Source organism: Salminus brasiliensis, chromosome 1, assembly GCF_030463535.1.
Source record: "Salminus brasiliensis chromosome 1, fSalBra1.hap2, whole genome shotgun sequence".
NCBI classification, from domain to species: domain Eukaryota; kingdom Metazoa; phylum Chordata; class Actinopteri; order Characiformes; family Bryconidae; genus Salminus; species Salminus brasiliensis.
The window spans coordinates 49,618,781-49,644,925 of NC_132878.1; the positions used below are offsets into that span (position 1 = coordinate 49,618,781).

The 26,145-nt window shown below is 40.5% G+C and overlaps 1 protein-coding gene across 4 annotated transcripts; it reads right to left on the reverse strand.

Annotated features, from left to right (window-relative positions):
• Positions 1-952: 952 nt before the first annotated feature.
• On the reverse strand, positions 953-26,055 carry fam49a (family with sequence similarity 49 member A). 4 transcript variants are annotated; one of them, XM_072681123.1, is made up of 12 exons: positions 25,946-26,055; positions 13,416-13,470; positions 7,473-7,552; positions 6,398-6,519; positions 5,439-5,544; positions 5,215-5,351; positions 5,007-5,084; positions 4,804-4,920; positions 3,588-3,667; positions 2,651-2,777; positions 2,454-2,524; positions 953-1,737 (listed from the first exon to the last, which is right to left on the reverse strand). In XM_072681123.1, exons 3-12 carry the CDS (start codon positions 7,543-7,545, stop codon positions 1,674-1,676), a joined length of 975 nt encoding a protein of 324 aa, XP_072537224.1. In that variant the 5' UTR covers positions 7,546-7,552; positions 13,416-13,470; positions 25,946-26,055; the 3' UTR covers positions 953-1,673. The 4 variants fall into 4 exon arrangements, with proteins under 4 accessions (XP_072537224.1, XP_072537239.1, XP_072537231.1 ...); XM_072681138.1 differs by lacking the exon at positions 7,473-7,552 and adding an exon at positions 7,891-7,970; XM_072681130.1 differs by lacking the exons at positions 13,416-13,470; positions 25,946-26,055 and adding an exon at positions 7,891-7,965.
• Positions 26,056-26,145: the final 90 nt, after the last annotated feature.

Here is a 26,145-nt window from a genome sequence, read left to right on the forward strand (position 1 = left end):
TGCTCCAACCCAGAATCCTATTACAGACATCACTCGACACTGTAAAGGAGGGCTAGGTCGTTTTCGAGCAGTCGGCTTAACGGCCCTCGGCATGTGGTGAAATGCTGCCACCACGTGTTAGAAACTCATACTGCAGCACAGCTACACTGCAGGTGAAAACATGGGATTCCCCTCATAGCTCCTAAATCACATCTATCATTTACATGGTGCATCTAGTTTTTATAGGATATATCTGCATAAAGTCTGCTTAAAAAGACCTAAAGCTCTCCACCCTAAACATTTCCATCTCTGCATCTCTCACACATTTGAACATAGAACTTGAACATTGTTGCTGATCATGTTTACCCCTTCAGGGCCGTAATTTATCCATCTTCTAGTGGCTACTTCCAGCATGACCATGAAGCAGACTGTTTGGAGCTGGCAGAAAGGTTGCAGCAACTCAGATGACCAATCTGTACAATCTTGATTAGCAGAAAAGCAGCTCAATACGCCGGAAAACTTTGAGGTGGATGGGCTACAACAGCAGAAGACCACAGCAGGTTTTTCTTCGATCAGCCAAAAACAGAAAACGGAGGCCAATTATTAATCGCTTAAATGCACAATAACTATTAGGAGTATGGTAGCTGACCATGTGCATGCCTATATGGCCACAATTTACCCTAATCTGCTAATATGTCAAGCAAAAGTCATCTCCAACTGGTTTCATAAACGTGACCGTGAGTTTGTGTTCTTCAGTGGTCTTCACAGTTGCCCGTTCTGGCTCCAGTAGAACACATTTGGGATATGGTAGAATGGGAGTGTCAAAGAATGGGCCAAAATCTCAGGAATGTTTTCAGCATCTTGTGGAATCCAAACCATGAAGAATTGAAGTTATATATATATATGATCTTTAGCATTGCTTGTCTACAGTTGCATGTACATCATGAATAAACATCTCTCAGATTCCCCCTGCTTAAAATATACTCAAAATGTCATTTTATTTCAAATTTTAAAGCTGTGGTGATGAGTAATGAATGTGTGTTAGACACAGAGGCACACAAACAAGAAGAGCACACATCACAATGAAAAAGAATACAAGAAAAAGCTTTGCCAAACCACAATTTAAAAAAAAAGAAGAAGAAGAAGAAGAAAAGAAAAACAAAAAGCATTTGGTAACATCATTTCTTTCTCTGGCATTACTGAACTGTCCGCTCACCTTTCAGTCATGGCAAAAGCACCATCGTTTAAAAAAAAAAAAAAAAAAAAAAAAAAAAAACCCCACCAACACTCCACTCAATCAATAAACCCTCGTTTTAGCTTCTCTTCACCTAACCACACCTCAACAACACTTGCCCTGAATACACGCACACCCCTCACAATGCATTAGCCCCTTTGGTTCCAACGATCACCACTTTTTGATTCGAAAGCCACATGGAGAGCGATATCATGAGCATTTGTAAGGCTGTGAGGCGTTATTAATTTGTGCTTTGACAGTAAAGGCAATCGGTTCAGTTTTGAATAAAGGTACATTTTTCTTTACATTGCAGTAACTTGGAAGGAATGGCTATGTAAATACACACAAGTATTAACATCAAGTCCTTAAATAAATGTAAACATATACATCTTTTGAGGTCTGTACACTGATCCTCTTCGCTTAAAAAAAAACAAAAACAAAACAAAACACAAAAACAAGGTTACTGGAGCATTGTTCGGATGTTTTTTGGAGTGGATTCGTCATTCAGATGTTTTGTCGTGAATCTGGAACAGACAGGGGAAAAAAGGAAATGTATAAATGGTGAAGCTGGATAAGGGCTCTATATTTTTTCCCCACTTCATTTCCAGCTCCTGATTTCCACTCAAGACATTTGTGTAGGTTTGCGCTCACAGTTCAGTCATAATTAAGTATCTAATTAAGTATCTAATATCTAACCGCTCAGCGGTTAGAGCACCGGGATATTGATAACAGGGTTGTGGGTTCGATTCCCGGGCTCGGCAAGCTGCCACTGTTGGGCCCTTGAGCAAGGCCCTTTACCCTCACTGCCCCTAACACATGTGTGTGTGTGAGTGTGTGTTCACTACCAGATGGGTTAAATGCGGAGGACACATTTCGCTGTACAGTCCACACTGTACAGTGACAAATACGTGCACCTTTAATTCAGAACTTCAGCCATCATTCATTTTTACATGACCATTTTCCAACCTTTCTTTATCCCTTAAAATGAAATAGACTGATGCATGTAAATAAACACTGTTTCATGAGCAGAGCAGGTTAATTTCCTTACACAGACTGCATAGACAGGCAGGGGAGTGTATGACATGTTTAAAACCTTTAGCAATGCTTCACATACTAAATCAAACTCATTTTAAAAAAGCTTTCACATGATATGTGCACTTCAGCAAAACCACACATTCAGAGAGTTAAAACAGACAGTTATGAGTGGCGGCTGGACTGTGCACAGAGAGCAAGAACTTACTTGAGGGCATTAAGGAGACCTTCAACATTATCAGCTGGCTGATCTTTCAGGACCTTTATGCAACCTTTCATCTGTGAATCACAATGAGGGGATCATTAAACGCTTGTTAGGATTTTAAAACTCTACAAATAAAACATTCTTTAATATTTAAAAAGTCCTCCCACTGAACCACAACTTCACAAGGTCAAGGTTCTCACATCGATTTTTGAAGACTTGGTGAAGGCACCATTGGGATGCACGTGATCGTAGAGAATGATGACGCCCACCATCACCCGCATGCAGAAGAGGAGCGTTTCTTCACTGTTGAACCGGCTTGTGTACTCCCTATAAAAGAAATGTTATTTTAGCACTTTGTAAACTTTCCCACCACTGATGAAGTCTCACTCACAGTTAGGCCTATCTGACATGCAAAGTGCACTCAGGTCACCGGATTTTACTAGAACTCTGCATTTTTAGTTAAATTATTGGACTTCTAATGAAAAAACAAAGAGAACAGAAATAGTTTGCGTGCTTGGTGACATCCTGTAATTAAAACACAGAGAGCAGAAACTGACGGTTGTTAGCCACATAAAAAAACATAGAAGCTGAGTTTTAAAAATCAAGAGAATATTCCTAAAGCCTCCGTAAAACATTTCATGTAAAACTTTTTTACTTCAGTTTAACAGTGGTTTAGCAGTTTCTCAGTGAGGTTTTGCCATGTCTATACTGTGGGTGTTTCTCTAGCTGTTCAGGCAGAACAGGCGTTGCATTGCATTTGCTTTCACACTAGTCACACAGCAAACACTTAACAATGTTAGTGAAATATTTCCATATTTCTGCTACATCACACACAAGCATGACACAAATGAAGCAGTAACAAAATACTTTCAGGGTGAAAGCTAAAACTACTCAAAAGGATCCAATCTATAGTATGAGCTTTTTGATCCGTTACACCACTAATACTATTATACTAATAGTTATAATAGAGACGTAAAAATAGAACCATTAACCACTTTGCGCATGCCTCCTAGAAGCCAGTCTGCCAAGAGAAAAATACGACTGGCTGATTTATTTATTGATTGATTTATTTATTTTTACCTAAACAGGTATTGGGAACGATGTTTGAAATGAGGGGACAGTTCATTGGGTACTCACGGCGTCTCCAGCATGACCTTGCACACACTGGCCATGGTGCTCAGGCAATCTGTGGTGTTTTCCAGGGGCAACGTCTTATTCTACAGGGAGATGTGATGCAATGTTAAGATTCCCATACACACCACTGACAAAAGACCTATATACACACACACACACAACAGTTAAGACAATGTTATGGATCTTAAATCCATTAGTGGACATTCAAAAATATACATTTTTACATATTTTTTGAGAAGTGCAGCACGACTTAGCTAAAAGAGCTAAACTAAGAGCTTACCTCACTACCTTATATCTGTATAAACATTATGTGATCATTAGCTTTCTGCTCTACAGGCACCTGCATTAAGGGTCTGTTAAAAGGTTTAACATTAAATTTAACCACCGATTTGAAGCAGAGAACGCACGGTTGCTGATAAAAGTAAATGCATCACTCCTGTCAGAGGCGCAGTGTTGATTAGACAGATTAAAACATTTTTATACCTGTAAATACCTAATTAATGTCAGAAAACTATAGCTTTGAACAATTACATGCTTCTCTGTGGTTTAAGAAAATGCCAAAAATTATGACTGTCATGTTGACAGTGTTTCCAGTTATTTACCACATTAACAAAGACTTCTAAAAGCAAACAAGGTTTATCTTTTTTAAAGTCCTAGGTTTATTATTCACTTCACTTATTCACTAAATTTAAAAAAAACAACAACAACAAAAAAAAAACCACAACAGTTCATACACATTTATAAGCAGGCTGTGAGCAGTTTGGCTGATGTGCTTGGCTAGTCCTACAGTCTAAAATGTATTTATTCTGCCCTTTTTCAAAAAGCACTTTCCCCAATGGACTTCCATTCTCATTCTCTTTTTTAAATGTTTGTTTTTTTATACCAACTATTTTTCCCCAATGATCATTTATGTCTTTACTTTTCATGTCACTGCTCAAGTCACTGCTTACAGTTCTTTTGCTCAAGCTTGGCTGTTGACATGACCAGTATGTTAAAGTGCCATCAGCCAACCAACACCTCCCACAAAGTCCCCACAAAGCAAGAGGGGTTCAGAACAGGTACTTCTGGGGGGAATGACTAAATAAACTCCATTCAAAGCAAACTCTCAGGGTCCTGCACTACTTTCATGGTCTGGACCTGTCGATTACAAAGTTGAATTTGGTGTGACAGAAGAGCTTCAACAGCCCTGAAATGAACCTGATTCAGAGACGTGTATTACCTCTGTCACAAAGTTTGTGGTAGCTGTACTAAGAGTTTTCAGCATTGGAGTGGCCTCAGCATAGAAGAGAGACATTCTGTTTGCCATTTCATTGTTGACTTCATTTTCAATGTCCAACTACAGAAAAGGAGAAAAGCACAATGTGGTGTGTGTCAAAGGCAACAGATTCCACAAAGATTGGCCAGTTTTCTACAAATTCTTACATTCATGTTATTTATTCTGTTCCGGCTGATTGTTCTTCTGTAGTAGCTGAAGTCATTTTGGATGGCTGGAATTCTCATCTGAGCAAACAACAAAAACTCTGATTAGCAATTTTTAAAACCAGCGATGCCATTGGCAGTTTAAATGACCTCTCCTAATTTAAGGTGACTGAAAGGCTAGCTAGCTAATGTGTTGGAGCATAAAGAGCACCTTGAGTTCATCGAAGCGGAGGGTGAAATGCAGTATCTCAGCAAACTGCTTGGCGAGGGCCTGCTCCTTCTCCAGGTGCTGAGTGGGAGTGTATGGTGGACAGGTCAGAGACTCCAACAGGCTCTGCAGTGCTTTCTCTGCGTGGATGAAGGAGAAAAGACATCAGGCACACGAGCATGGTTCACATTCAAATATATGAACAGGTACGGGTGCAGAAAGTTTACCCAGCCTTAAAGAAAAGCCATAGAACTTCTTGAGTCGAATGACAAGAGGACACACGGAGTCCCACGCCCTCTCCTGAAGCAGCAAGTCATTAGGATTCTGTATGGCCTAAGAACAAACCAAAGAGTTTATTCAAAACACACTCCACTAACTAGCACTTTCTATTCCTAACAAAAAATTATTCTTTAGTCATAGTGTCATAGTGATCATGCACTGAAAACCATAGCCCATGTAGAGCTGCAGGATAATGGCAAAAACTGATTACAATGATGTTAATCCATTTATAAACATTTGTTGCTTTTAATGTAAAAACACAAAATATGGACAATAGTATTGGGACACCTCCTCAATTAAAAATAGTTCATCCTGCTTGTTGGAGTAACTGTCTCTCTACTGTCCAGAACTCTACTCTCTACCCCCTCTACTTTTGAAGAGTGTTGCTGTAAGAATCTGACTGCATTCAGCAACAAGTTGAATTAGTGAGGTCAGGATGTTGGCTGATCACCACCACACCTCATTCCCAACTCCCCAACTCCTCCCAGAAGTATTGAATGGAGCACCACCATCTATCATTCCAGAGAACACAGTCCCACTGCTTCACAGTTCAATGCTGGGGGGCTTTATACCCCTTTATAGCCCATGCCTGGCATTAGGCATGGTGCCAACAGATTCATGTCTATCTGCTCCAGAGGGTCGTATACTTCTCTTCAGGGACTAGACAAGTATTTGCACATCTGTGTCAGCAATGCCTGCACCTTTAAGTTTATTAGAAGGGGTGTCGACGAAGTTGTGTATAGACAGGAAACAATGTTGGATTCTGATTACATATTTAGTGTGTAAACAAGTGTGTAAACATGTCTTCTTTATTAAACATCTATGGTTAAGAAATCTGTCCTATGCATAAAATGAATTAATCTCACTCTGCTGTTAAGGACACTGTGTGTGAATGTGTGAGACATACATCTCTTATCTCCTGTCCTGCTCCCTTGTAAGCCTGCAGGCCTGACAGGATGCTCTCAGATTCCTGGAGCACGGCGTTCACTTGGTTCCACACTTCTCGCTCACAGTCTGTTGGCTGTGCGTCTGACAGACACATGCACACACACACGCAAACACACACACGCAAACATACAACCTGTTACACAACTGCCATACAAATGGTTATCGTAATACATATGCAATTACAAACACTAAACCACTAAAACCGCTTCCTCCCCCTTATGCATCAAATAAGTCATTCATAATAGTGGTTCATATTCTGTCAACACTTCAATATAACTAATGCAGCAAATATTTGGCTTTAGTCACATTTACATGAAACTAGAAAAGAGAAATTAGGCTTTTTGCACTCAGTTTATTTCAACTGAACACAGGGCCACTGGGTGATAAACAGAAAAGCAGCAAAGAGCTCAATGACATCTACCAGACATCTACCTGCATTAGTATTAGTATTAAACTGTTGGACAGGTTGAGCCTTTGTTCAGATAGAAAGCATTTTTAAAGACTTAACTGCATGCAAATTAAGGGAAAATAAGCACAAGAAATAGCCTCTAAATAATAAGCAATAAGCACATTTTTGGGCAGGTATCATAAAACATACATTACAGCAGGCTTTGTTGAAATTGTTAGTCACACATAATTCAGCTGCTCATGCAAGTTTGGTTTTGCAGACAACAAAAGTGATGGCCAAACAGGTCTGGAGATACTTTGCTGTTGTCTTCTGCACTGGACTATAAGAATTTGCCTGTGCAAAACGCAAGCAAAACTACACGGCATAGCTGCTTGCAGGCCTTCAACCTTTTGATTTGCACGTGCAAATATTCTTAAAAATAATAAGAATTAAGAATAATTCTTACAATAGAACTGACCTAAGCCCAATTATTCACTGAACATTTTTGGTGTTATGCAGTGATGAGCAGATTTACACAGACACAGACACACACACACATGCACACAATGGGGATGACAAGACATGCATAGTGTTAGTAGCCAGCGGGAAGGACATAAAGACCAGGCCAGGCAAAAGCTCTGCTCACTTTCAAAGTCAAGGAAAAAGTTTGGCCCCTGATCAAGCTCTGTGCAAGTGAGCACTTTTAAAAGATTCCCCATTTGGTTTCTGGAAGAGAAGAGCAAGAGGAGAAAGAACAACAAAAAGAGAGAGAGGTGTTGCATGTCAAAGACAAAACAAAAAGAAAATCACAGGTCTTTGGTTCGAGTTAGATGCTGCAGAACTGACACGCTCACATAGGACTGTGTTTTTCCTGGTGAACGCTGTGGCACAAAACTGGACTTCAGGGTTGAGAGCGGACATACAGCCAATCGTCAGCGTTAACCAAGAAAAACAGAGAAGCACTAGGAGAGCGTTCAGACAGGGCAGGACAGTTTCTTCACCTGCGGAGGAAACACATCAGTGGTTACAGGCTTCACTTGGACTCTGCCTCCACTCAAACTTACTTTCAAAGTCCAGGAAAAAATGGGGATAGTTCTCTATTTCTCTTGTAAGGACTTTTAGAAGATTACCCATTCCAGCAAACCTGATCAAGATATAAAATGATAAAAAGAAATGAATGAAACAAGGGTAAAAATGTAGAAAACAATTTCATCAAACAGCTAAAGAATCAGCAAGACACCAATAAATACTGGACCGGTGTTCAACAGCTGACAGTGCTGAAAGTATTCAGTGAAACACTGACTGAAGATGTTTAGGTTTTTCAGATGAAAATAAAGTGTTAGAAGTTGTTAAATAGCCAAGAGCCCATATCAAAGAGGACATGTGCAGAGGCAGCGTAAAACAGTCAAAAATAAACTGTGTTAATGGTACATGGTCTTAAACCATGGCTGCAGTTTCAGCAAGGTGGTGGTTAAGCCTCAGAACTGGTTTTGACCACAGGAGATGGCTAGCAAGTTAACTGCAAGTTAGGCAAGACTATTAAACGCTGGATACAAGATCTCTTTACTGCCTGTGCAGAAACCAATTAAATGAGAAGACTGAATTAGTGTTGTTAGTGGGTGTGAATCTCTGGTTGTCCAGTAGAGGGCATAACTGCAAAGCCTTCAAAGATTTGTGGAACTTCATTTTATGTGCAGTGTCTGTAAAATACATATGATTATATATATTATGCATTTTATACATTATTCATGATGAACGTGCACAGAAACTTGAACATCCCAAAAGCACCATATGGGCCGGTGGGCTGATTTTGCGGACTCCTAGCCTAGGCTAAAACTTTTATATGGGGAAAATCACCACTAAAATTATAACTTGGTGCAAAACCTAGGCTTAAATATTAAACCTACATTGAGGAAAAAAAAAACACAATCGTCATGTTTTAAGCGTTAAAAGACAGATCAGCTATTTAACAGATCTGAAACGCAGCCCTGGGAAATGACAAAACGGTCCACAAGCACGACATTTGAGGAGTCTGAGACTGAAAGTGCATGTTTGCAGAGGAGGATGTGGAGATGACAGCGCTTCTGTTGTGTGTGTGTGTGTGGTTAACCCTGTTACAATAGGGCGCTGCAGATTCTAAGACGCTTCCTGTCACACCTTCATTACTCCAGCTGCCAGAACAACAGCAGCAGCATGACCAAGTGTTAGTTGTTATGTCAGCTAATTTGAAAGTGTAGTAAATACACCCAATGTGTAAACCATAAAGGCGGCAGGCTTAAAAAGGTGACCTTGTTACAGGACACATGCATGCTTTCAGACAAAACCAGGCACACACGTGTCGAAAGGCATGTTTTTAATCAAGTGTGCCGGTGAGTGAACACACCCACATGCTTTAAGTACCCGGTCATTAATGAGGTGAAAGAGTGAAAGACTTGTTTGTGGAGGATAATAACCTTTGGCATGTTCTCTGAACATTCATAATATGCCCTTCACTTCAACATCAGGACTAACTGAACATTTTACCTCAATTATGTTTAATGATTATGATCAATGATTATATAAACTACTCAAGTCACTCAGTTGGTTTTGTGTTCGAGTTCTCCTCTAGGTTTTTTTCCATGTAACAGATTGGAATACACATGCGGTAGTATGGTTGTTAAGGGGACAGTACATGAACACACACATTACTTAATAATTAAATAAGTAAATAAAAATATCAAAGTAACCCACAGGGGCAAAATTGTGTCAATTAGACAGTTTGAACGCCAGTTTCGATTAACCGCCCAGCCCAACCTTCACCATTGCTACAAATGAGTTTAGAATGAGAGCGTTCCTTTAGCTTTAGCTTAAGGCGTTATTTCTGCGATAAATCTAAAAACAAGGAAAGTTGGTGAGGGGTTGCCATTCAAAAACAAACTTCCTGTTTAATGTAGGCCAAGAGTGGAAATGTCCTTCTCTCTCTATATGTATTGTTTAAAGTTTAATTGTAGTTTACATTAGCATGACAAAAGCACCAGATGTCAGTTCGAGGATGTGTGTACATAGGAACAATTTTCATTCATCTCTGTCCTCATTATCTGCTCCTGGAATGCTGTTTGAAACTACTGGCTTGCCAAAAATGAAGAAAACTTTCTTCCTGGTTTCTCCACTGGATCAGTTTCCAGACTTACCGGATGGTACATTTTGACAAGTCTGGCAAGTTAACAGCAGGAAGCGAACGCTCTTGGTGGGAAAACATGAGACACCTGCATGTATGTTATTTATTTTTTGGGCGAGACAACTCCACCCCTCAAAAAGTGGAAGGGAAGGGGAAAAAAAAAGTCCGAAAATCATCTATAAATTCTGCCTGTTTGTGCTTTTTAGCTTAGTGTCACAAGCTCAGAAATATGTTCAATATTTGTCATTTAATGTCTTGTGTAATGATTATTATCTAATTAAAAGTATTGAAATACTCAGTGTTTAATCATGACCATTATTTGTAATGCTTGTAACAAAATGCAACACCATCTGAATGGACAGGGCCAACAAAAGACTACATTCATTTCAACAAGATTTACCACAATTAACGGTTTCACCTCCATTCATTCAAGAATCTGTACTTTTGTATCTGTATTTTTCTTTGATTTCACGGTTTTCAGTAACTGAGTTAGCCAGCATGCTAACTGCCAAGTTCGCTCCTTAGCTAAGAGGGGCAGACGCATAAACTACTCACTTTCCCAAACTACAGTTACATATACTAAAATTCAGTGTACTGTATTGAGTAATTATTTGGCATAATTATGCTCACAATGTGACAAGTGCAAATGTGTAGTGTGACCACATCTTAACGCTGACATTCTACAATTTGTTATTTGTATGCATCAGCAGAAATGTACATGATACACTAAGGCTAAAGCAATCAGCCCACAATCTCTGCATCTGTTAAATTCTGCATCTAAAACACTTACATTTACGGGATTTAGCTGATGCTCTTATCCAGAGTGACTTACAAGGTTACTCATATTACAGAGGTGGGTCATTGTAGTGTTAGGTGTCTTGCCCAAGGACTGTTCTTAAATGTAGTGCAGAATAGTCACCCAGACCGGGAATCGAACCCAAGCCTCCCACGTGGTGCGGTAGCTCACTGGTAGTTCAGGTAGTGGTGTTATCCATAGCGCCACACCAATCACACGTTAAAACAAGTAAATGCTCCAACAAACGAATTTTAGATTTTAGTCAAAAAAAAATTCTGTATTGTCTTTATCCATATAAAATCATATGAACATTATAGATGGATTTAAACTAGATAGATAGATATTGGATGGGCTGCAAATTACAGCCAAGATTCATGAACACGTGAGACCTCAATATGGTTTAATATTAGTTGCAAACTGTTATATAATTGTGTGTATTATGTTTTTAGCATATGAACATTCAATCTGAAGTACCACTACTTCAAATGCCTAGAATTACAGGTGCTCCACATCAGCTGTAGATGATCAGAACATGGTTAGAGAGGATTTTTTCTTCTAATGTAAACCTCAGTGCTGGCGATATGACCTCAAATCAATATCATGATAACAATTAATGAAATATTTATATAACTTGCTTGAGTTGCTTAGTTGGCTCAGTGTTCGAGTTTTCCATGTTACTTCCATGTGGTAGTATGTTTTAAGCGTACAACCATAAAAAAAATGTATTAACAATAAAAATTACAAAATAATAAACGTGGACAAGTTAAGTCAATTAGAGGTTCTAAATGTTGGTTTTAGTTAATGGCCAGCCCTATCTCAGACATTTAGTTAGCTTTGCTCTTGATTTTTTTTTAAGTGACTAGTACAAACTGGTACAGCATCTACAATCAACAAGAGACTGCTTTGATTTTCAGGTGTGAGAGGTGGAAACTCTTGCTGTCAAAAAAACAAAAAAAAAACATCAGGGTAGGACTGATTTTCAAAGGAAAACCTAGACCAAGACCAGGACATCTGGAACAATGTGCTTTGGACAAATGAATCCAAAGTTGAATTATTAGGACACAGTAACAATGGACATGTTTGGCATAAACCAGACACAGCATTTGAGCACAAGAACCCAGATCAACTATGAAACATGGAGGTGGAAGGCAAGCTCTCGGGTCTGGCAAGCTCTATGAATCCACTAAGATTTATTTATTGTATTAGAGGACGCTTGATAAAATTGAGAGACCATCTGTTTGGAAGAATTCTGCATGGAGGAGTAGGAAACCCTTTCTCCCAGTTGATGGCCGAGACTGGTAGACAGTTATAGAAAATGTCTAATTGAGGCTATTTTTATTGGTTTAATTATGTCTCATTATTGTTCAAATGAGGATCAACTGTCCAAAAAAAAAAAAAAAAAAGAATAATAAAAGAAAAAGGAAAAAAGTTTACAAGCTGTCCTATTACTTTTTTTTATTTTATTTTGTTTATTTTATCATCATCATCATCATCATTATTATAGTTTTACACTGTATTAATCAATATGTAGTTCTCACTATGAGGGCAAACCAGATTCTATAAAAATGAATATCCCCTGAATCATGGGGCAGTTAACATCCACTATCTGGAAAGTGTCCAATTACAGAATTTATGCTAATGCCTTCCACTTGCATCCCACTGTGCTTTAATAAAGCTAAAATCACTTTCCCTATAGGAGACTCATTTGGATGCAATAAACAAGCAGTTTACAGACACAGTAAAAATATTTGAGCCCTGCTCAGAAGCACTTTACTGCAGTGTTTATTTTCTTCACAGCAGACCGGAGCCAAAAGTGGCCGTTACAAAAGGGGATTAAAGTGGCTGGCTGTTCCGCTTGCTCTGTGCTGAACTATAATATGCACACTTTAACTGTAAGGGTTTCTAATTGCATCTATTTTTCTCTAGAGGTCACTGCTATATAATTTCATCGCTACACACCAATCCTTTCCCAGCTCAGATGACATCCGAACACTTGTAAGGTATTATAATTATGATATGGTTAATCAGGGGTGTTACAACAGAGACAAGCGTAGTGCTAGGACCTCTATACATACCACTGAAGCAGGCATTACTTGTTTCCCCAGCAAAGAGGGTTGCTATGAGAGTGACCAATATTGACTAAATTGTCCATAATTTATATCAGTACCAAAGTATCCTCTTTTACATTACAGGATGTAGCCCCTGCAGTTAATAATGTTGGAAGTTTCTTTTAAAGAAATGGATGTAGTTTGCTTCTTTAGTTTTTTTCCAGAAGCTTCAAGGTTAATGTATGTAAGAAATAACAGATCTTTGTTGCCCAAAGTAGACTTACATATTAGCCTTGTAGCTCCAAGCCAAAAACATATTTACCTAAATCCCATTCATCCAACTGCATATTAGGTAACATGTTTGGACTAAGCAAATCTCCTCAAAACATCATAGTCTTTCATATATAGGTTACTAGCAATAATTCCCACTTTACAATAAGTAACACACACACATTAACTGCATGATAGCTAAATAAAAAGCCATATAATAGTGTGCATTAATGGGGATAACAAACATTCTTTCAAAAATAATTTCCCAGTGTTTACCCAATGCTATGCTGCATTACCAGCATGAAATATTAACTGTACCTTATCTGGAGGAGAACTTGTGTGTCCTTCTAGATCATCCGCTTGCTCTTGATTTCTGAAAGAAAAGGTAAAGGGTTGATTTGTCTTTTGATTGCATTTCTTCATAAAAGCTTTACAAAAGGTTTCAAAAGCTTGTATACACACACAATGGAGTCCACGGTGGGCTTCAAATGCCTTTTCACAGACAAATAAGAATGTCCTCATTATACAAGCCCTAGTCATAATCACTTAATCATAATCTGATGAACAGTGATCCCGTTTCTCAGCTGTTCCATGTTAACTGGGGTATTAAATATTGAGCGACATTAGGGTTCAGTGAATGTGGCCAATAGCAACTCAACGCGTTCTGCAGGGCATGGATAGTCAGACACGGTCACTGTTTCCCTGAGGAGACCATCAGGACTCGTGCTGTCACAATACCATAAATGAGCACACGCCATAAAATTCAACAAAATGCACACAGCAACAAACTCTACTGCCAGTGTATCTTAAGCAGGACTGTGCAACATTATTATAAAGTGTTTTTTTAATGACAAAAACAATATAATTTTGTTCAATTCAATAATTTTGTATCTTTTTTATACCAATACATTAACAAACTCCCCTTTATAAACATGACGCTGCTCACAAAATCTGCTATATATGTAAATGTATAAATGTACAAAACAGACTAAACAAGTAACCTGGAATAAATCTACTATGAAACCAAAAATAACTGTTTGACCCAGTTGTTCAGTGTCCAAAGAAAATCAACATGTGCTGGCATTATTTTTCTGTGTCTCCAAACCAGCCCACTTTCTTTGTCAACGGCATGCAGTGGTACTCACACTCTCTCCAGACAGCGTTCTGGCTCCAGAGCATCCAGCTGTGATCTCTACAGCCTCTACAGGCAACTACCTTAATTCATCTATCTAACTCCTTCACCTTGATGGATGGCGGCAGACCAACAACATTAACAAATGTAGACTTGAAAGATGAGAGTGAGAGATAAAAGACACTCTTTCACTCCACTTCGCCTTCCATCTGTCAGTGTCTATAGTCCTCACCCTTCCCCTCCCCCAACCCCCAGGGAAGCTCACAGCTAGTCCTGGAGTGCCCACCACAGCTCATCTGCGTAAGGACAGCCTATGACGATGGAGAGGCACGGACAGAGCCCACGGGGACCTGGCCGTGAAACCAGCAGACCTTATATGGTCATGGGACTCCCAAATGCACATGCCGAAGGAGTGGCCTTAGCCACACCTATATACTTCTTCTGCAAGGACCTTCACACAGCCTGTCCACACTGTGCACTATAGGATTCCAGAAAACTGATGAATCTGCATCAGAAGGCTATGTAGTTATAACTGTTCATGTCTGTAAACTGCCGTTGGTTAATGGTCAGGTAATGTCCAAACTGGATTTACACTGATTTTTTTTTTTTTTTGTAAGGTTCTGATTTTTCACCCATCCTCATTCACCCCATTCAACCCAATCACTTGCAATGCCCCAGACACTGGGACTCTTCTGACACGTTCAAAGTCAGCCATCACCTCTCCTCCCTTGGAGGAAAGCAGACTCTGATGCGAACAAATATTATTAAACCTCACATATAAATAAAAAAACCTTTAGAAACACAGGGAGGGGAGGTCAGAACTGCCATTTGAAATCAACCTGCATCTGTGGTGCACAGAAGGACCTGAGCCCTTTCATGTGGTGATGGCGATAGTGATGCTGCTGCTGCTGCTGTTGCTGATGATGATGATATTGTATCTGTGGTATTTCCCCTCTGTAGGTCCAGGTACTGGAATCAGGAAGAGTTAAAATCTCAGGAAACAAACATGTTTTTCAGAACCTGCAATGGAATTTTCCATTGACCTGAATAATGCAAGCTGCTCAACACTGAAACTACAGTATTTGGGCCAGAAAAGATCTGCCTGCCATGGGCTCATGTGAGATTAAGCTGAAATGATGAGGCGAGGAGCTCACTCTACACTGCTATCAGATCCACACACTGAACCTGAACAGCTCCTGACAAGCAGAGCATTGCAACAGGCGCTGTAATATGAGAATCCCTTCTTGGCGCATGAATGCTAGTTTGGCGTTCAAAAAAAAAAAAAAAAAAAAAAAAGCTTTTCCCTCGAAAAACAAGGTACTCATTCAGCTGGTTGACTTGGGGTCCCTCAGGACCAAGAACACAGGCATTTTACCTAACTTGGACCTCAGGTTGAGCCTTACCATGGTAATGTCTCTCTCATTAACCATAACTCTGCCTGACATACATATTAACACCACAGCTTGCATGGAGCCTACCGCCTCCCATGAGAATGACAACAGTATCCATGGCAACAGAGCCATTAGAGAGGAAAGCCCAAATGAGTGACAGCTTTCCTCCAAGGCAGCCAGAGGAGTCTGAGCAAAGGAACAGCAGGTCCTTCAGTGACAGAATCAAAGGCTGAGGCCGATGGAGAAGTGAGATGGAGAAGTCCTGGCACCGTAATACTCTGCACCACTGCAACTGCGGCCTCCTTTCAGTGCTGAGGCCAATATGCAATAGTCAACAGAAAAAAAAAAAATGAGATGACATAAATAATGACACTTTTAGCACTTAGTTGTCATTTGAAACAACCATCACTTCTCAAATTTAAAAGGGGCTTCCCAGGTGCCAGACCAAAATCAAAAGAGAAACTTCAACTCCTTCAAAAGTTTCTCCACTTCTTCAAACAGAAATGACTTTGGTCAGGTCAAGTGTGGCAGTTTTGATAAAGTTAAGACTATCCGATTTACTCACTTCTTTATTGCTTTCTAGCCATGGTGTTCCTGTAGACCTCAGACAGCTGCTGCTTCTAAAACAAGGCTGGGAGACCGCAAGAGGCAAACAGGCATCATGCAATATTCATAGCAAACAACTTCACAGCCAGTCCACATCTAGACAACTACTTATAACAATGATTCAGACCTCAACTGTTACTAGACGGACGAGCTGGAGAACAGAACAACTCCACCTCAAGCTTGAATGAGGCTCCTGACAAACTACTGTTGATTGACCAGTAGATGGAGAAAATTGACTTCATCATGCTCTTTGCTGCAGATGGATGGTTAGATTAAGTGAGAGTCTATTGTGAAGCAGCAGATGGTGATCCGTTCCCAAAGAGGGACTGACCACATTGTAAAAAGTAAAAATAAATAAATAAATAAATAAATAAATAATCATTTAAAAAAAACATCCCCAGCTCCTCTGGGCATTGGCCCGCCTGTTCAACACAAGTCATTTCCATGGCTTTGTAGAGCTCACATTATCTTGGGCCTGATAATTCAGTTCTCCAGGGACAAAAAGACAAGATCTAAAATATTGTGGCCCTAGAAGCTGGTATCCATAATTATGACCTTATAGACGGATGTAGCCTCAAAGTGAGGCTCGGATATGATAGACACATTAGCCAAGGAATTTAATCATTGACCCATGAAGATTTCTGGACATCCATTTGCGATCTGCAATATCTGGGTGGTGACAAAGTGTTCTAACAGAGCCACATCAGCCATTCTAGGAGCTCTTAGCAGAGCCACTCTCCAGAGTTCAACCAAAGGTTAGACAGCATTGAGATTCAATGAACTGTAAATTTCAGAAGTCCCATGAGTAAACAACTGTGGGTGGAAGTCAGAACATAAGGCCTAGTGCAAGCAAATAAAACTGTGGCTTAAGAACAGCTACATCTAGGTCCACATACTACTCTACACACAGTGACAATATACTGATAAAACTGTCCAAGTCCGTGTGTGCATTTGTACAGAACATCCCCCCCACCCTGACCTGGTAGCAAGCCAATGACAATATTTAGCACTGAAATAAGCTGCAAGAAGCTTTTTGTTCAACTTAAGAGCTGGCCAGAGGAAACCGAATTGATAACTTATCCTGTGGAAATGTGATATTAAAAACAGTTAAATGAGACTTGAAGCTTTTTTCCTGTAAACACAAGCTAAAATGTCACACAGCTAAAGATACCGACATAAAAAAGGAGCAGACTCTAGTTGGCAGCACATAAGCTGGAAGCAAACCCACCCAGGCGTTAAGTTCCTAGATTGTGCATATTTGGGAGCCAGTCGTGCACAGTCAGAAATTCAGCGTTACTAGTGCTCACTGAAATCTAAGAGCCTAAAGGTCACAATGACCTACAGGCTGGGGCTACGTTTGTTTTTTTATTTTTGTGAAAACAGAAGCTTTCTCAGTAGATCACCTATTTTGACTCCATAACAATTTCAATCGGCATCAGAAATCTAAAACTGCGTCATCGATATGCCCGCACGCTCTTCAGAGCATACCCGAGCATACACTTCTCAGCTTTCTGGACAAATCTTGACAATAGCATTCTACTACATCCTGTCAGAGAAAAACGAGCGGAGAGTGAACAGGGATTATACCATGTACGCGCCATGAGTTTATTTTGTTGAGGGGTGCTGCAGTGGGCACTGCAGATTTAAAATTTAGTTATTACCAAACTAAATCCTGGCTTCTTGAACATTGAAAGTGATCTAAAGCAATATTGTAAGCTATTGATATTGGTATTGCTAACTGTCAGTGTAAAAACAATTTGCTTTAAATCTGAGCAAAAGAAATGTTGACTTTTTCTGCAAAAAAAAAAAGGATCTAAAGACAGAGTAAAACACACAAAATCAGCCACTGACATGAAGATGCATGACAAATTATTACAGTATTGCGAGACACAGTATTGTGATCCTTTGATCTATCAATATTAGGTGTATTGCAACCCCAATCCAAATAAAAAATATATTAAATTAAATAAATCCAGAATTTTCAGTTAGCATGCTTTGCATCTTTTAATGAATCTACATATAATTTAAGCTTGAACATATATACATACACACAGCTAATCATTCTGTAAAGCCAGAGATGTGCACAGATTTTGCGACGCACAAAAGAATACTGTACATACAGAATACTATGCAACACACAGCAAAGTCAAGCCAATAACAGAGAAAGAGAAAAACATCAATTTCCTGTCTCTGTGTCTACAACATGCCTCTGCTGCTGGGGGAGGATGGTGGAGGGAAAACAATTTTAACAGTCTCGCACCCCACTGTTACGCTGTAGCTCTGAGATGCCAGGATTAGCCTAAATGCAGAAGAGAGAAGTCCATTTTGCAGATGTGCTCTTTATCGATCTTCTAAGCTAGCATCCAAACACAGCCTCGGCAGCAGATAATAATACAGAATGACTCAGCAAGGCTGGGGGCATTAGAAACTGAGGAATCTGTTCATTTGATTAATGTGGCGTTCAGTCCTCATTTAGAAAGGGCTGTAAACACAAACACATGAATAAACCTAAGAACAATCACACAGTTCAGGTCTGAAATCATTTCAAAATAAAATGTAAAAAAAAATGTGGATGCAAGTAAAAATAAATGAAATAAGGGCATACTGGGCTCTCGTACTACTGGGCATGGTCATATTACACACACACACACACACACACACACACACACACACACATACACACACATACACACACACATACACACACACACACAATCCCATTTTTAACTTAGATGACTATGTAATCTATGCAAAGTTAGCTATTATTATTTTTTTTTTACAATTTTATCTTGATTATACTGCGCAGTCCTAGTCAGTACAGTTGTTCTAAAAAAGTCTCATGCACATGCCTAAATATTCATCACACTACTTCAAGCCACCCAATGTACTGTAAATACACACACTGAAACGCCCCCTGAAAAAGGTGTTCTGCACCTCAAACAAAAGGAATAAAGTCGTTCTCAGCGACTGCTTGCGGAAGTAGGCCTAAGAAGAGCACTTCTGGGAATGTCCTCAAGCACACTGAAGAATTCAAAACATCTCCACCAATGCGCGCACACACACACACACAGCGAGAAAGAGACACCTCTCTGACCAGTGCCAAGGAGTTGGGCTAAATAAAATAGGGCACACAGAGAAGAGTGCTGGGCCTTGTCCAAACACTAAGGATTCTAGCTTATAGGCAGATGAACTCTCCTCACTCGGACACTGTTTATGCAGTATTTGTATGTTCCATACTGAGCCTTTAAATAACATTCATATATTTAACTGGGTTTGTCAAAAAGAATTTTGACCAAAATCCTAAATAGCAAAAGACTTTACGAGACAATGGTAAAAAGATTGTAGGTTATAGCTCAGCTGCATAAACCCCTGCTGGCCACATGGTGCACAACAAAAGCTATTTGTTACGGGAGATGCAACAAGAAGTTCCACTCCTGCTGGAAAGACAACAACATGACCAGAGTTTTTTCTCCTCATATAACATCTTAAAACCAGTGGCTCTCAAAACCATTTTAGTCTAAGGCCCCATTTCTGGATATTGTCATTGTGGCCACCCTATCTTTAGAGGTTTGTCCATTCTGCAAGCTTTCTCCACCGCTATTCTTGACCTGCACATACAAGAGACGAGGCGTTGTTGTATGACCTTACACATAACTCAATAAGTGGGCATGCAAAAGCCATGAATTGTGATGGCTGGCACATTTCATTTTAAAAGGCCCACAATAATGGAAATTCTTTTATGCTTTTTAAATAGCCATTTTCTCTGATGCCACAAGAACCAACTAAATATCACAGTTTCTTTTATTCTTTTATAAAGTTTGAGTATCTTCCATCAGTCTTAAAGGCACAGGAACAGATACGGTCTGTTTACTCCAGTCTTTGTCTAGACTTAGTCTAGTCTAATCTCCTGAAGTTATAAGGGGTGTTTCAGTCTGGACTTCATAAAATAGTCACAACACAGGGCAGCCATTCACATAGATCAGTTGTAGTAGCACTGTAACAAAAGCAGCCTGTATGACAGTAATAGTAAAAATGACTTTTCGATACATAACCCCACACGAACGTCATATGTGGAAACCTAAAACACAAGAACAATGTGGGATATGGGCCTAAAGCAGGCTAAACAACCATGCCCACCCTTGAAATACAATATGCAGTACTGTACAAAGATACGTAAAGAACAAGTCCAACCAAGACGCACCCTCACACATCACAACTGCAATTCTGCAGGGCAAAACCTTCATGGTTTCAGATTTTCCATTTTTAAAGCCCTCTCTGTTTTGACTGAGGATAAAAACAAAACTAAAATTGGGTTAAGAGAACTGTGTCTCCCTCAGGCTCCGGCAAATGTGACAGAGGTCTGAGGCGGGCTTCAGAGAGGCCGGCTCAATTTTATCCTTATATGGGCGCTGGAGGTGGGGGCAGACAAGGGGCAACAAGACCAACGCCACAATGGCCGCCTTGCATCTTCTGCCATATCACACGCAGCACTAAGCTGGGGCAAACCCACATGTTCTGAACAACAGGCCCCATACACAGCGCATGGCCACACATCTGTGAGCCATTGGTTAGTGGGAAAGATAGCAAGTTAGTCGCTGGGAGACTTCCCAGCTTCAAAGTTCATTACAACATGAAGGCAAGAAGGTTCCCTTAACTTTAATTACCCAAGTGTAGCTTTCAGTGTTGTTTTTTAATAACAGACTTTAAGGGTGTGGAGCGAAGGGCAACAGAGATCAGCAGAAAAGCCTTGGTGCGCTCACTGAATGGGGGTTGGTATTCAGAGGGGGTCTCCATGGCCGGTCGTAAAAAACGTGTAGGAGTCAGAGGCGTACAATTCTTCCTACAGCCTGCCCCAGTGTGAATGGACACTTCTGTGCTGTGAACTCCGCATCTCAAAAGCAGCAGAATACAAAAGGGCCGTGTCTTGGAGTCTAGGAGAAGACAGAGGGTCTTCACTGATCAGCAAGCCCACTCTGAGACATCACTGTTAAGGCTGCCACAATATCAGGCTCTAGTTGACTGCTGCCTCTGTGTCTCTCCAAAAAAACACTGAGAAATCTGGTGAGATCAGTGGGCTCACATCTTTGGATGAACTTCATTAGCCAGACTCTGTAGTTTTCAGACATTATCTCTCAGAAACATAGGTTCCAAAACAGTCCTTGGCTTGGACACAGGTTTCTAGAATATTTACAATATGTGGAGGTATCTCCTAACCCACTCATTTCGTTTACAAGAAAAAGGTCCCTTTGGAAGGTTCTTCAGGGAGCCAAAAATGGTTGATTTTAGCAAATACAGAGCAAAAACTGGATGTAAATGACAATAGCCTGCAGTAAAAGTTATGACTAGTCACACCTCATTTAGCTAACCCTGCCACTAGCTCCGTGGAAAATATCTGGGTCATCCATTTTCTCCACAGCATTACGCCACCGCATCACCGAAAAGAAGTGTTTGGTATTTGACTAATCTCTTTGCCCAAATAAACAGGCAAAAACAAATAAACAGAGAAGTGAGGGCCAAGTTACATAAATCTAAACAAGTGTATCATTGAGAAGAAAAGCGAGATTGAGAGACTGAACTGAGAGCCTCTTTGCAGCCCTAACAAAGGAACACTAAATCCATTTTGATGTGCCACCTCTTCATCCTAGAGTTATTAAACTCTTCCTTTAAAAAAAGGTTCCTAGAACTTTCACAGACTGTTACCATGGACAAATAGACCAGAAATGTTAGTTGCAGCGGCTGCTGAAATCAGTGAAAGCGTAGCAGCACTGAAAAGATCCAGGCAGAATGTCAAGATCATGCCAACTGAGCAGTCAGATCTGGCAACAGGATAGTTTACAGTACTGCACACGGGCCTGTGAGAACAATTACAGCCACTGCAATCAGACAACAAGCAACACACAAGTAGCATCAAGTGCCGACCAATCAATAGATGAACTGCATTTATTAAAAATACAAAAGCCAATACCAGATCCTCAAATTTCCATAATGACATTGTACTTCAATATCAACAGGACAGACTTTGCATTTTCACGTAATGTACTTCCCTTCTGACTAAGCCCATAAAGTCAGCATGAAGTCTCCTCTCTCATACACAGGATGTAAATCTGAAAAGTGAAACGAGAACAGGAAGTGCTGTGAAAGAGAGAAAACAAGCAGTTTTCACACTATCCTGTACTCAAGTGCGCAATCCTATAATGTACCGCTCCGCATTCACTTCCACAATTACGTTTTGTTTTGTTTTTTTAAGAAGGGGGGAATTTTTAACTTTATCATGGAACTTTTAAGGTCAAAGGTGGTTCAAAGGCAGCTTTACGGCCTCACCTTTTAAATGATCTGATATAAAGGCTTTTGATTTCTCAGCTTAGGAACAGTGAAAAACATCACAATAAGTTGTGGACTACTGAATCTAAGCTCTGTCCAACAACATGAAAATGACAACACATCACCAAACCTCTTCTTTTAGCTTCATATCAATTAATGGGACAGATTTGTTGCACTTAAAGCTCTAACATCAACCTGCAGAAGAACTAGCATATGTAATATCCTCTCAACTGTGACCCATAATGCATAATCTTATTCTCAAATGTCCATCAGTCATTAGCCTGTTATATTGTCTATTTTTTGTGGCTGTGTGCCTATGATGGATATCATTTCTAGAACACTGACCAACTACACTGACCAACTGGCCTGCTACTTGTTTTTTTTGTTTTGTTTGTTTAATTGTTTTTGAGGATTTTGAGTATCATTAAAATCATGTACCGTTGTTATATTTCGGCAATATTGTCCACTCTAAACTATAATTTACAGTCAAAAAGAAAAAGCAACCCTCTTAAAAATTAGGATTCAGAACCATTAGCCGTAAGCATGCTTAGTACAGATAGCCATCTGCTGCAACCCCAGTAAAATATTAACCGGGTACTGTGCTGTCTGTTCAGTGGCATCCATCCCAGATGGCACCCTGGTCAATTCCTGTGTGAGCAACACCATCAAAAGCTGGTGAGTAGTACAGTTTTTTTCTCAGCAGAAACAGCAGTGATTTGAGATACAGCTTTTGCCAACCATACTGTTCAACTAACCCAGTAAAAAATGTATTGTAATGCAATGACAGAACTGGTGAAAAGCACAAACGGGAGGCATAGGAACAGAAAACTTCCTTGGACATTATAAGCCAATATAAAATTCTTCCCGATTGCTGTTAGACAGTGATGCTATCAAGCATCAGAAGACATTTAGAGGCAGGGAAAATGCATAACGCTTTAATTAAAGACACACAATGGCTTTAATGGTTATAATATGGTCGAGAAAATAAACCGATAAGGCAAATTCGGGACAACTTTAAAAGGTATTTGCTCTGAAACTCTGACAGTCATATGATGTTCCCCTTCCCTGGATGAGGCCTCAGACAAAGCTGTGGACCTGAGTACTGTTTTGCGTAGCCACCCACCCCGCTAATCAGCATAAACTGACTGTTACAGAAAAGTGGCCCATATCCACATTATTTAAAAATATGATTACAAACTATGTCCACTAAATACTCTACACACTGCACTAAATCCAAATATCCTGGGCTATTATACCTATGATTTGCTCAGAAAAGCACACTGTGGCATATTGTGATGGAATTAATCACAATTGTGATAAATATCTTCATACTGACCAGCTCTACATACGTGTCGGAAACACGGACATCAGATGGGTACATGGAAAAACCTTGGAGAACAGGCCGGAATTTCCATATCGGTGAATACTGAATTACAGCCTACTTCCCAAAATGTTTCAGAAAACTAGACAACCAACAAAGTCCTGTTTCCCCTGCTACAGATGCACCGTGCTGAACGAAGAACATCAGTGGTGTAACAAATGATTTTACACATGCCTGGCTGCCAGCTGGATGAGCCCAGCGAAGGCTTTTTGGACAGCGCACAATACATTTTACACACTGCCAAGACTCCGCCACTACAACCTCTCTCTTGCGCTCTCTTTCACACCCACCATCGCCACACTCAGCACGCCATGAAATGGCCATGAAAGCTTAACACAGTGACTTCCATTAATCAATTAGTCAAAGCTGGCCTGCATTTGGAGCCTTGAAAGAGAACACGGGGGGGGGTACAACAGAAGCTCATTTACGCCCTTCTCTCCTCAACACCCCTGATGTTCCGGTCAGTCATTTCTGAAAATGACGTTTTCTCGTTTCACTCTCTATCTCTCTGTCTTTATTTTATGTTATATATAGTCTGTGTAATGAGAGAAGGAGGAACACAGATCCTTTGCTCAGCTTCAGAGCGTGATCCCAAGGAGCTGCTGAGTCTTCAGTTTGGCGTGGAGGTGCGCGGTTACCCAAACGTATGGAGTGTCTGCAGATTTCTGGCAACAACGAGAAAACAAAAAAACGCTCCACCACTATGGAGACGCTGACGGGTCAAACTGACTTGTAATCAGATCCTCTGCGTTTCGGATTCTCAGAGAGTTGGTGCTAACGCATACCCAGAGGCCCGGCCACCACTGGGCCGAGCAGTGCAGCTGTCGCTGTACGTCTGGCAACAGGCAGCCTTCCACAATGGGTCTGGGATAACAATAATAAATCTGGAAAACCTCTGGCGGGCCAGAAAAGCAGAGTGAAGGAACGCAGAGCTCAGAGGGAACTGGAAAGGAAGCATCTCAACAATTTGACAGTGCTAGATAAATGCTGCCTCTTGCTTATTCTCATTAGTCTTACCTCCTTACCTATGACTGAGCAGCACAGCTCCCTACACCCAGGACTCTCAGTGAGGAAACCACCCGTTGGTCTTATGCCATTAAGCCATGCCTCCCATTCTCACACATGCTGATGGACTTACATGATATGCAAAATGAAACGTGATCTTCTCCACATCCAGAAAGAGAAGGCTGTCTTCCAAGGGAAAATCAGCTGAACGTCCATACACACAAGCACAGATACAGCCCAGCAATTTACATTTACATTCATTTATTATAAAATGAATGACTTTTGCACTTGCAGTCCACCTCAGACAGAACAGCCCAGGCTAATAATTCTAGTATAACTCCCACTTAAGGCTGGTTCTGCCTGAATTTAGCTATAGCTATGCTATGCTAGCTACCCAACACCAACGTAAACATTAGCACTAGTTTAACTTCGCTAGCAGACTAATGTCTCACACTGACCCCCAAGCAGGGGCTGCCCAAATCGCTCGATATAAAATGAGCGTAACTCACATTTTACTGCATCGTGTAAATGTAAGAAACGACATCTTCTGGGCATTAAAAACGACTCTCACGGCGTTCATTTTCATGTATGGTTGTGGTTAACTGAACTGTAGCTAAGCTTTGCCTTGAGAGAATGACCGTTTCTGTCAGCGCTGTCAACCTCGCCTCAACAGGACCTCAGCTCGCCGCCGAGGGGGAAAAAGTTTAAGCTAGACCAACTCTCTGAATTTTGTGAGGACAGGACCGCAGACAACGAAGAAAAAGCTTCTGGAAAATTAGCTAAAGGCACGAACTTTTCTCCACACACGAGCTGGGGGTCCGAGCTTACTTCCTCGGGGTTTGGCTCGCTCGCTCCCTCGGTCGCTCGGTCGTGTGTAGCTGAGGCTAGCTAACAGCTAGCTAGCTACTTATTTACCACTTATTTGCCACAAAGCCGCCTCGGTGTCTAAATGTGAGCCAAAAGCAGCTCCGTTCAACTTTAAGAACAGCTGAACGGCTCCAGCATTACTTACCAGTATTTTCCCCCCAATGCGGTTCTCTGTCACAGATTTATTTTTTTCCTCCTCTGCTGCTGCTTTTCTGCTCCACCTTCTCCTGTAGCCACAGTTCTGAAATTTCTGCCCGGGCTCTGTTCAATTTCTTCAAAACTACACCCTCCCCTACTGCCGCTGGTCACTTTCTAGGGGAAGTCTTTCACGAGGGGAGTGTAGCG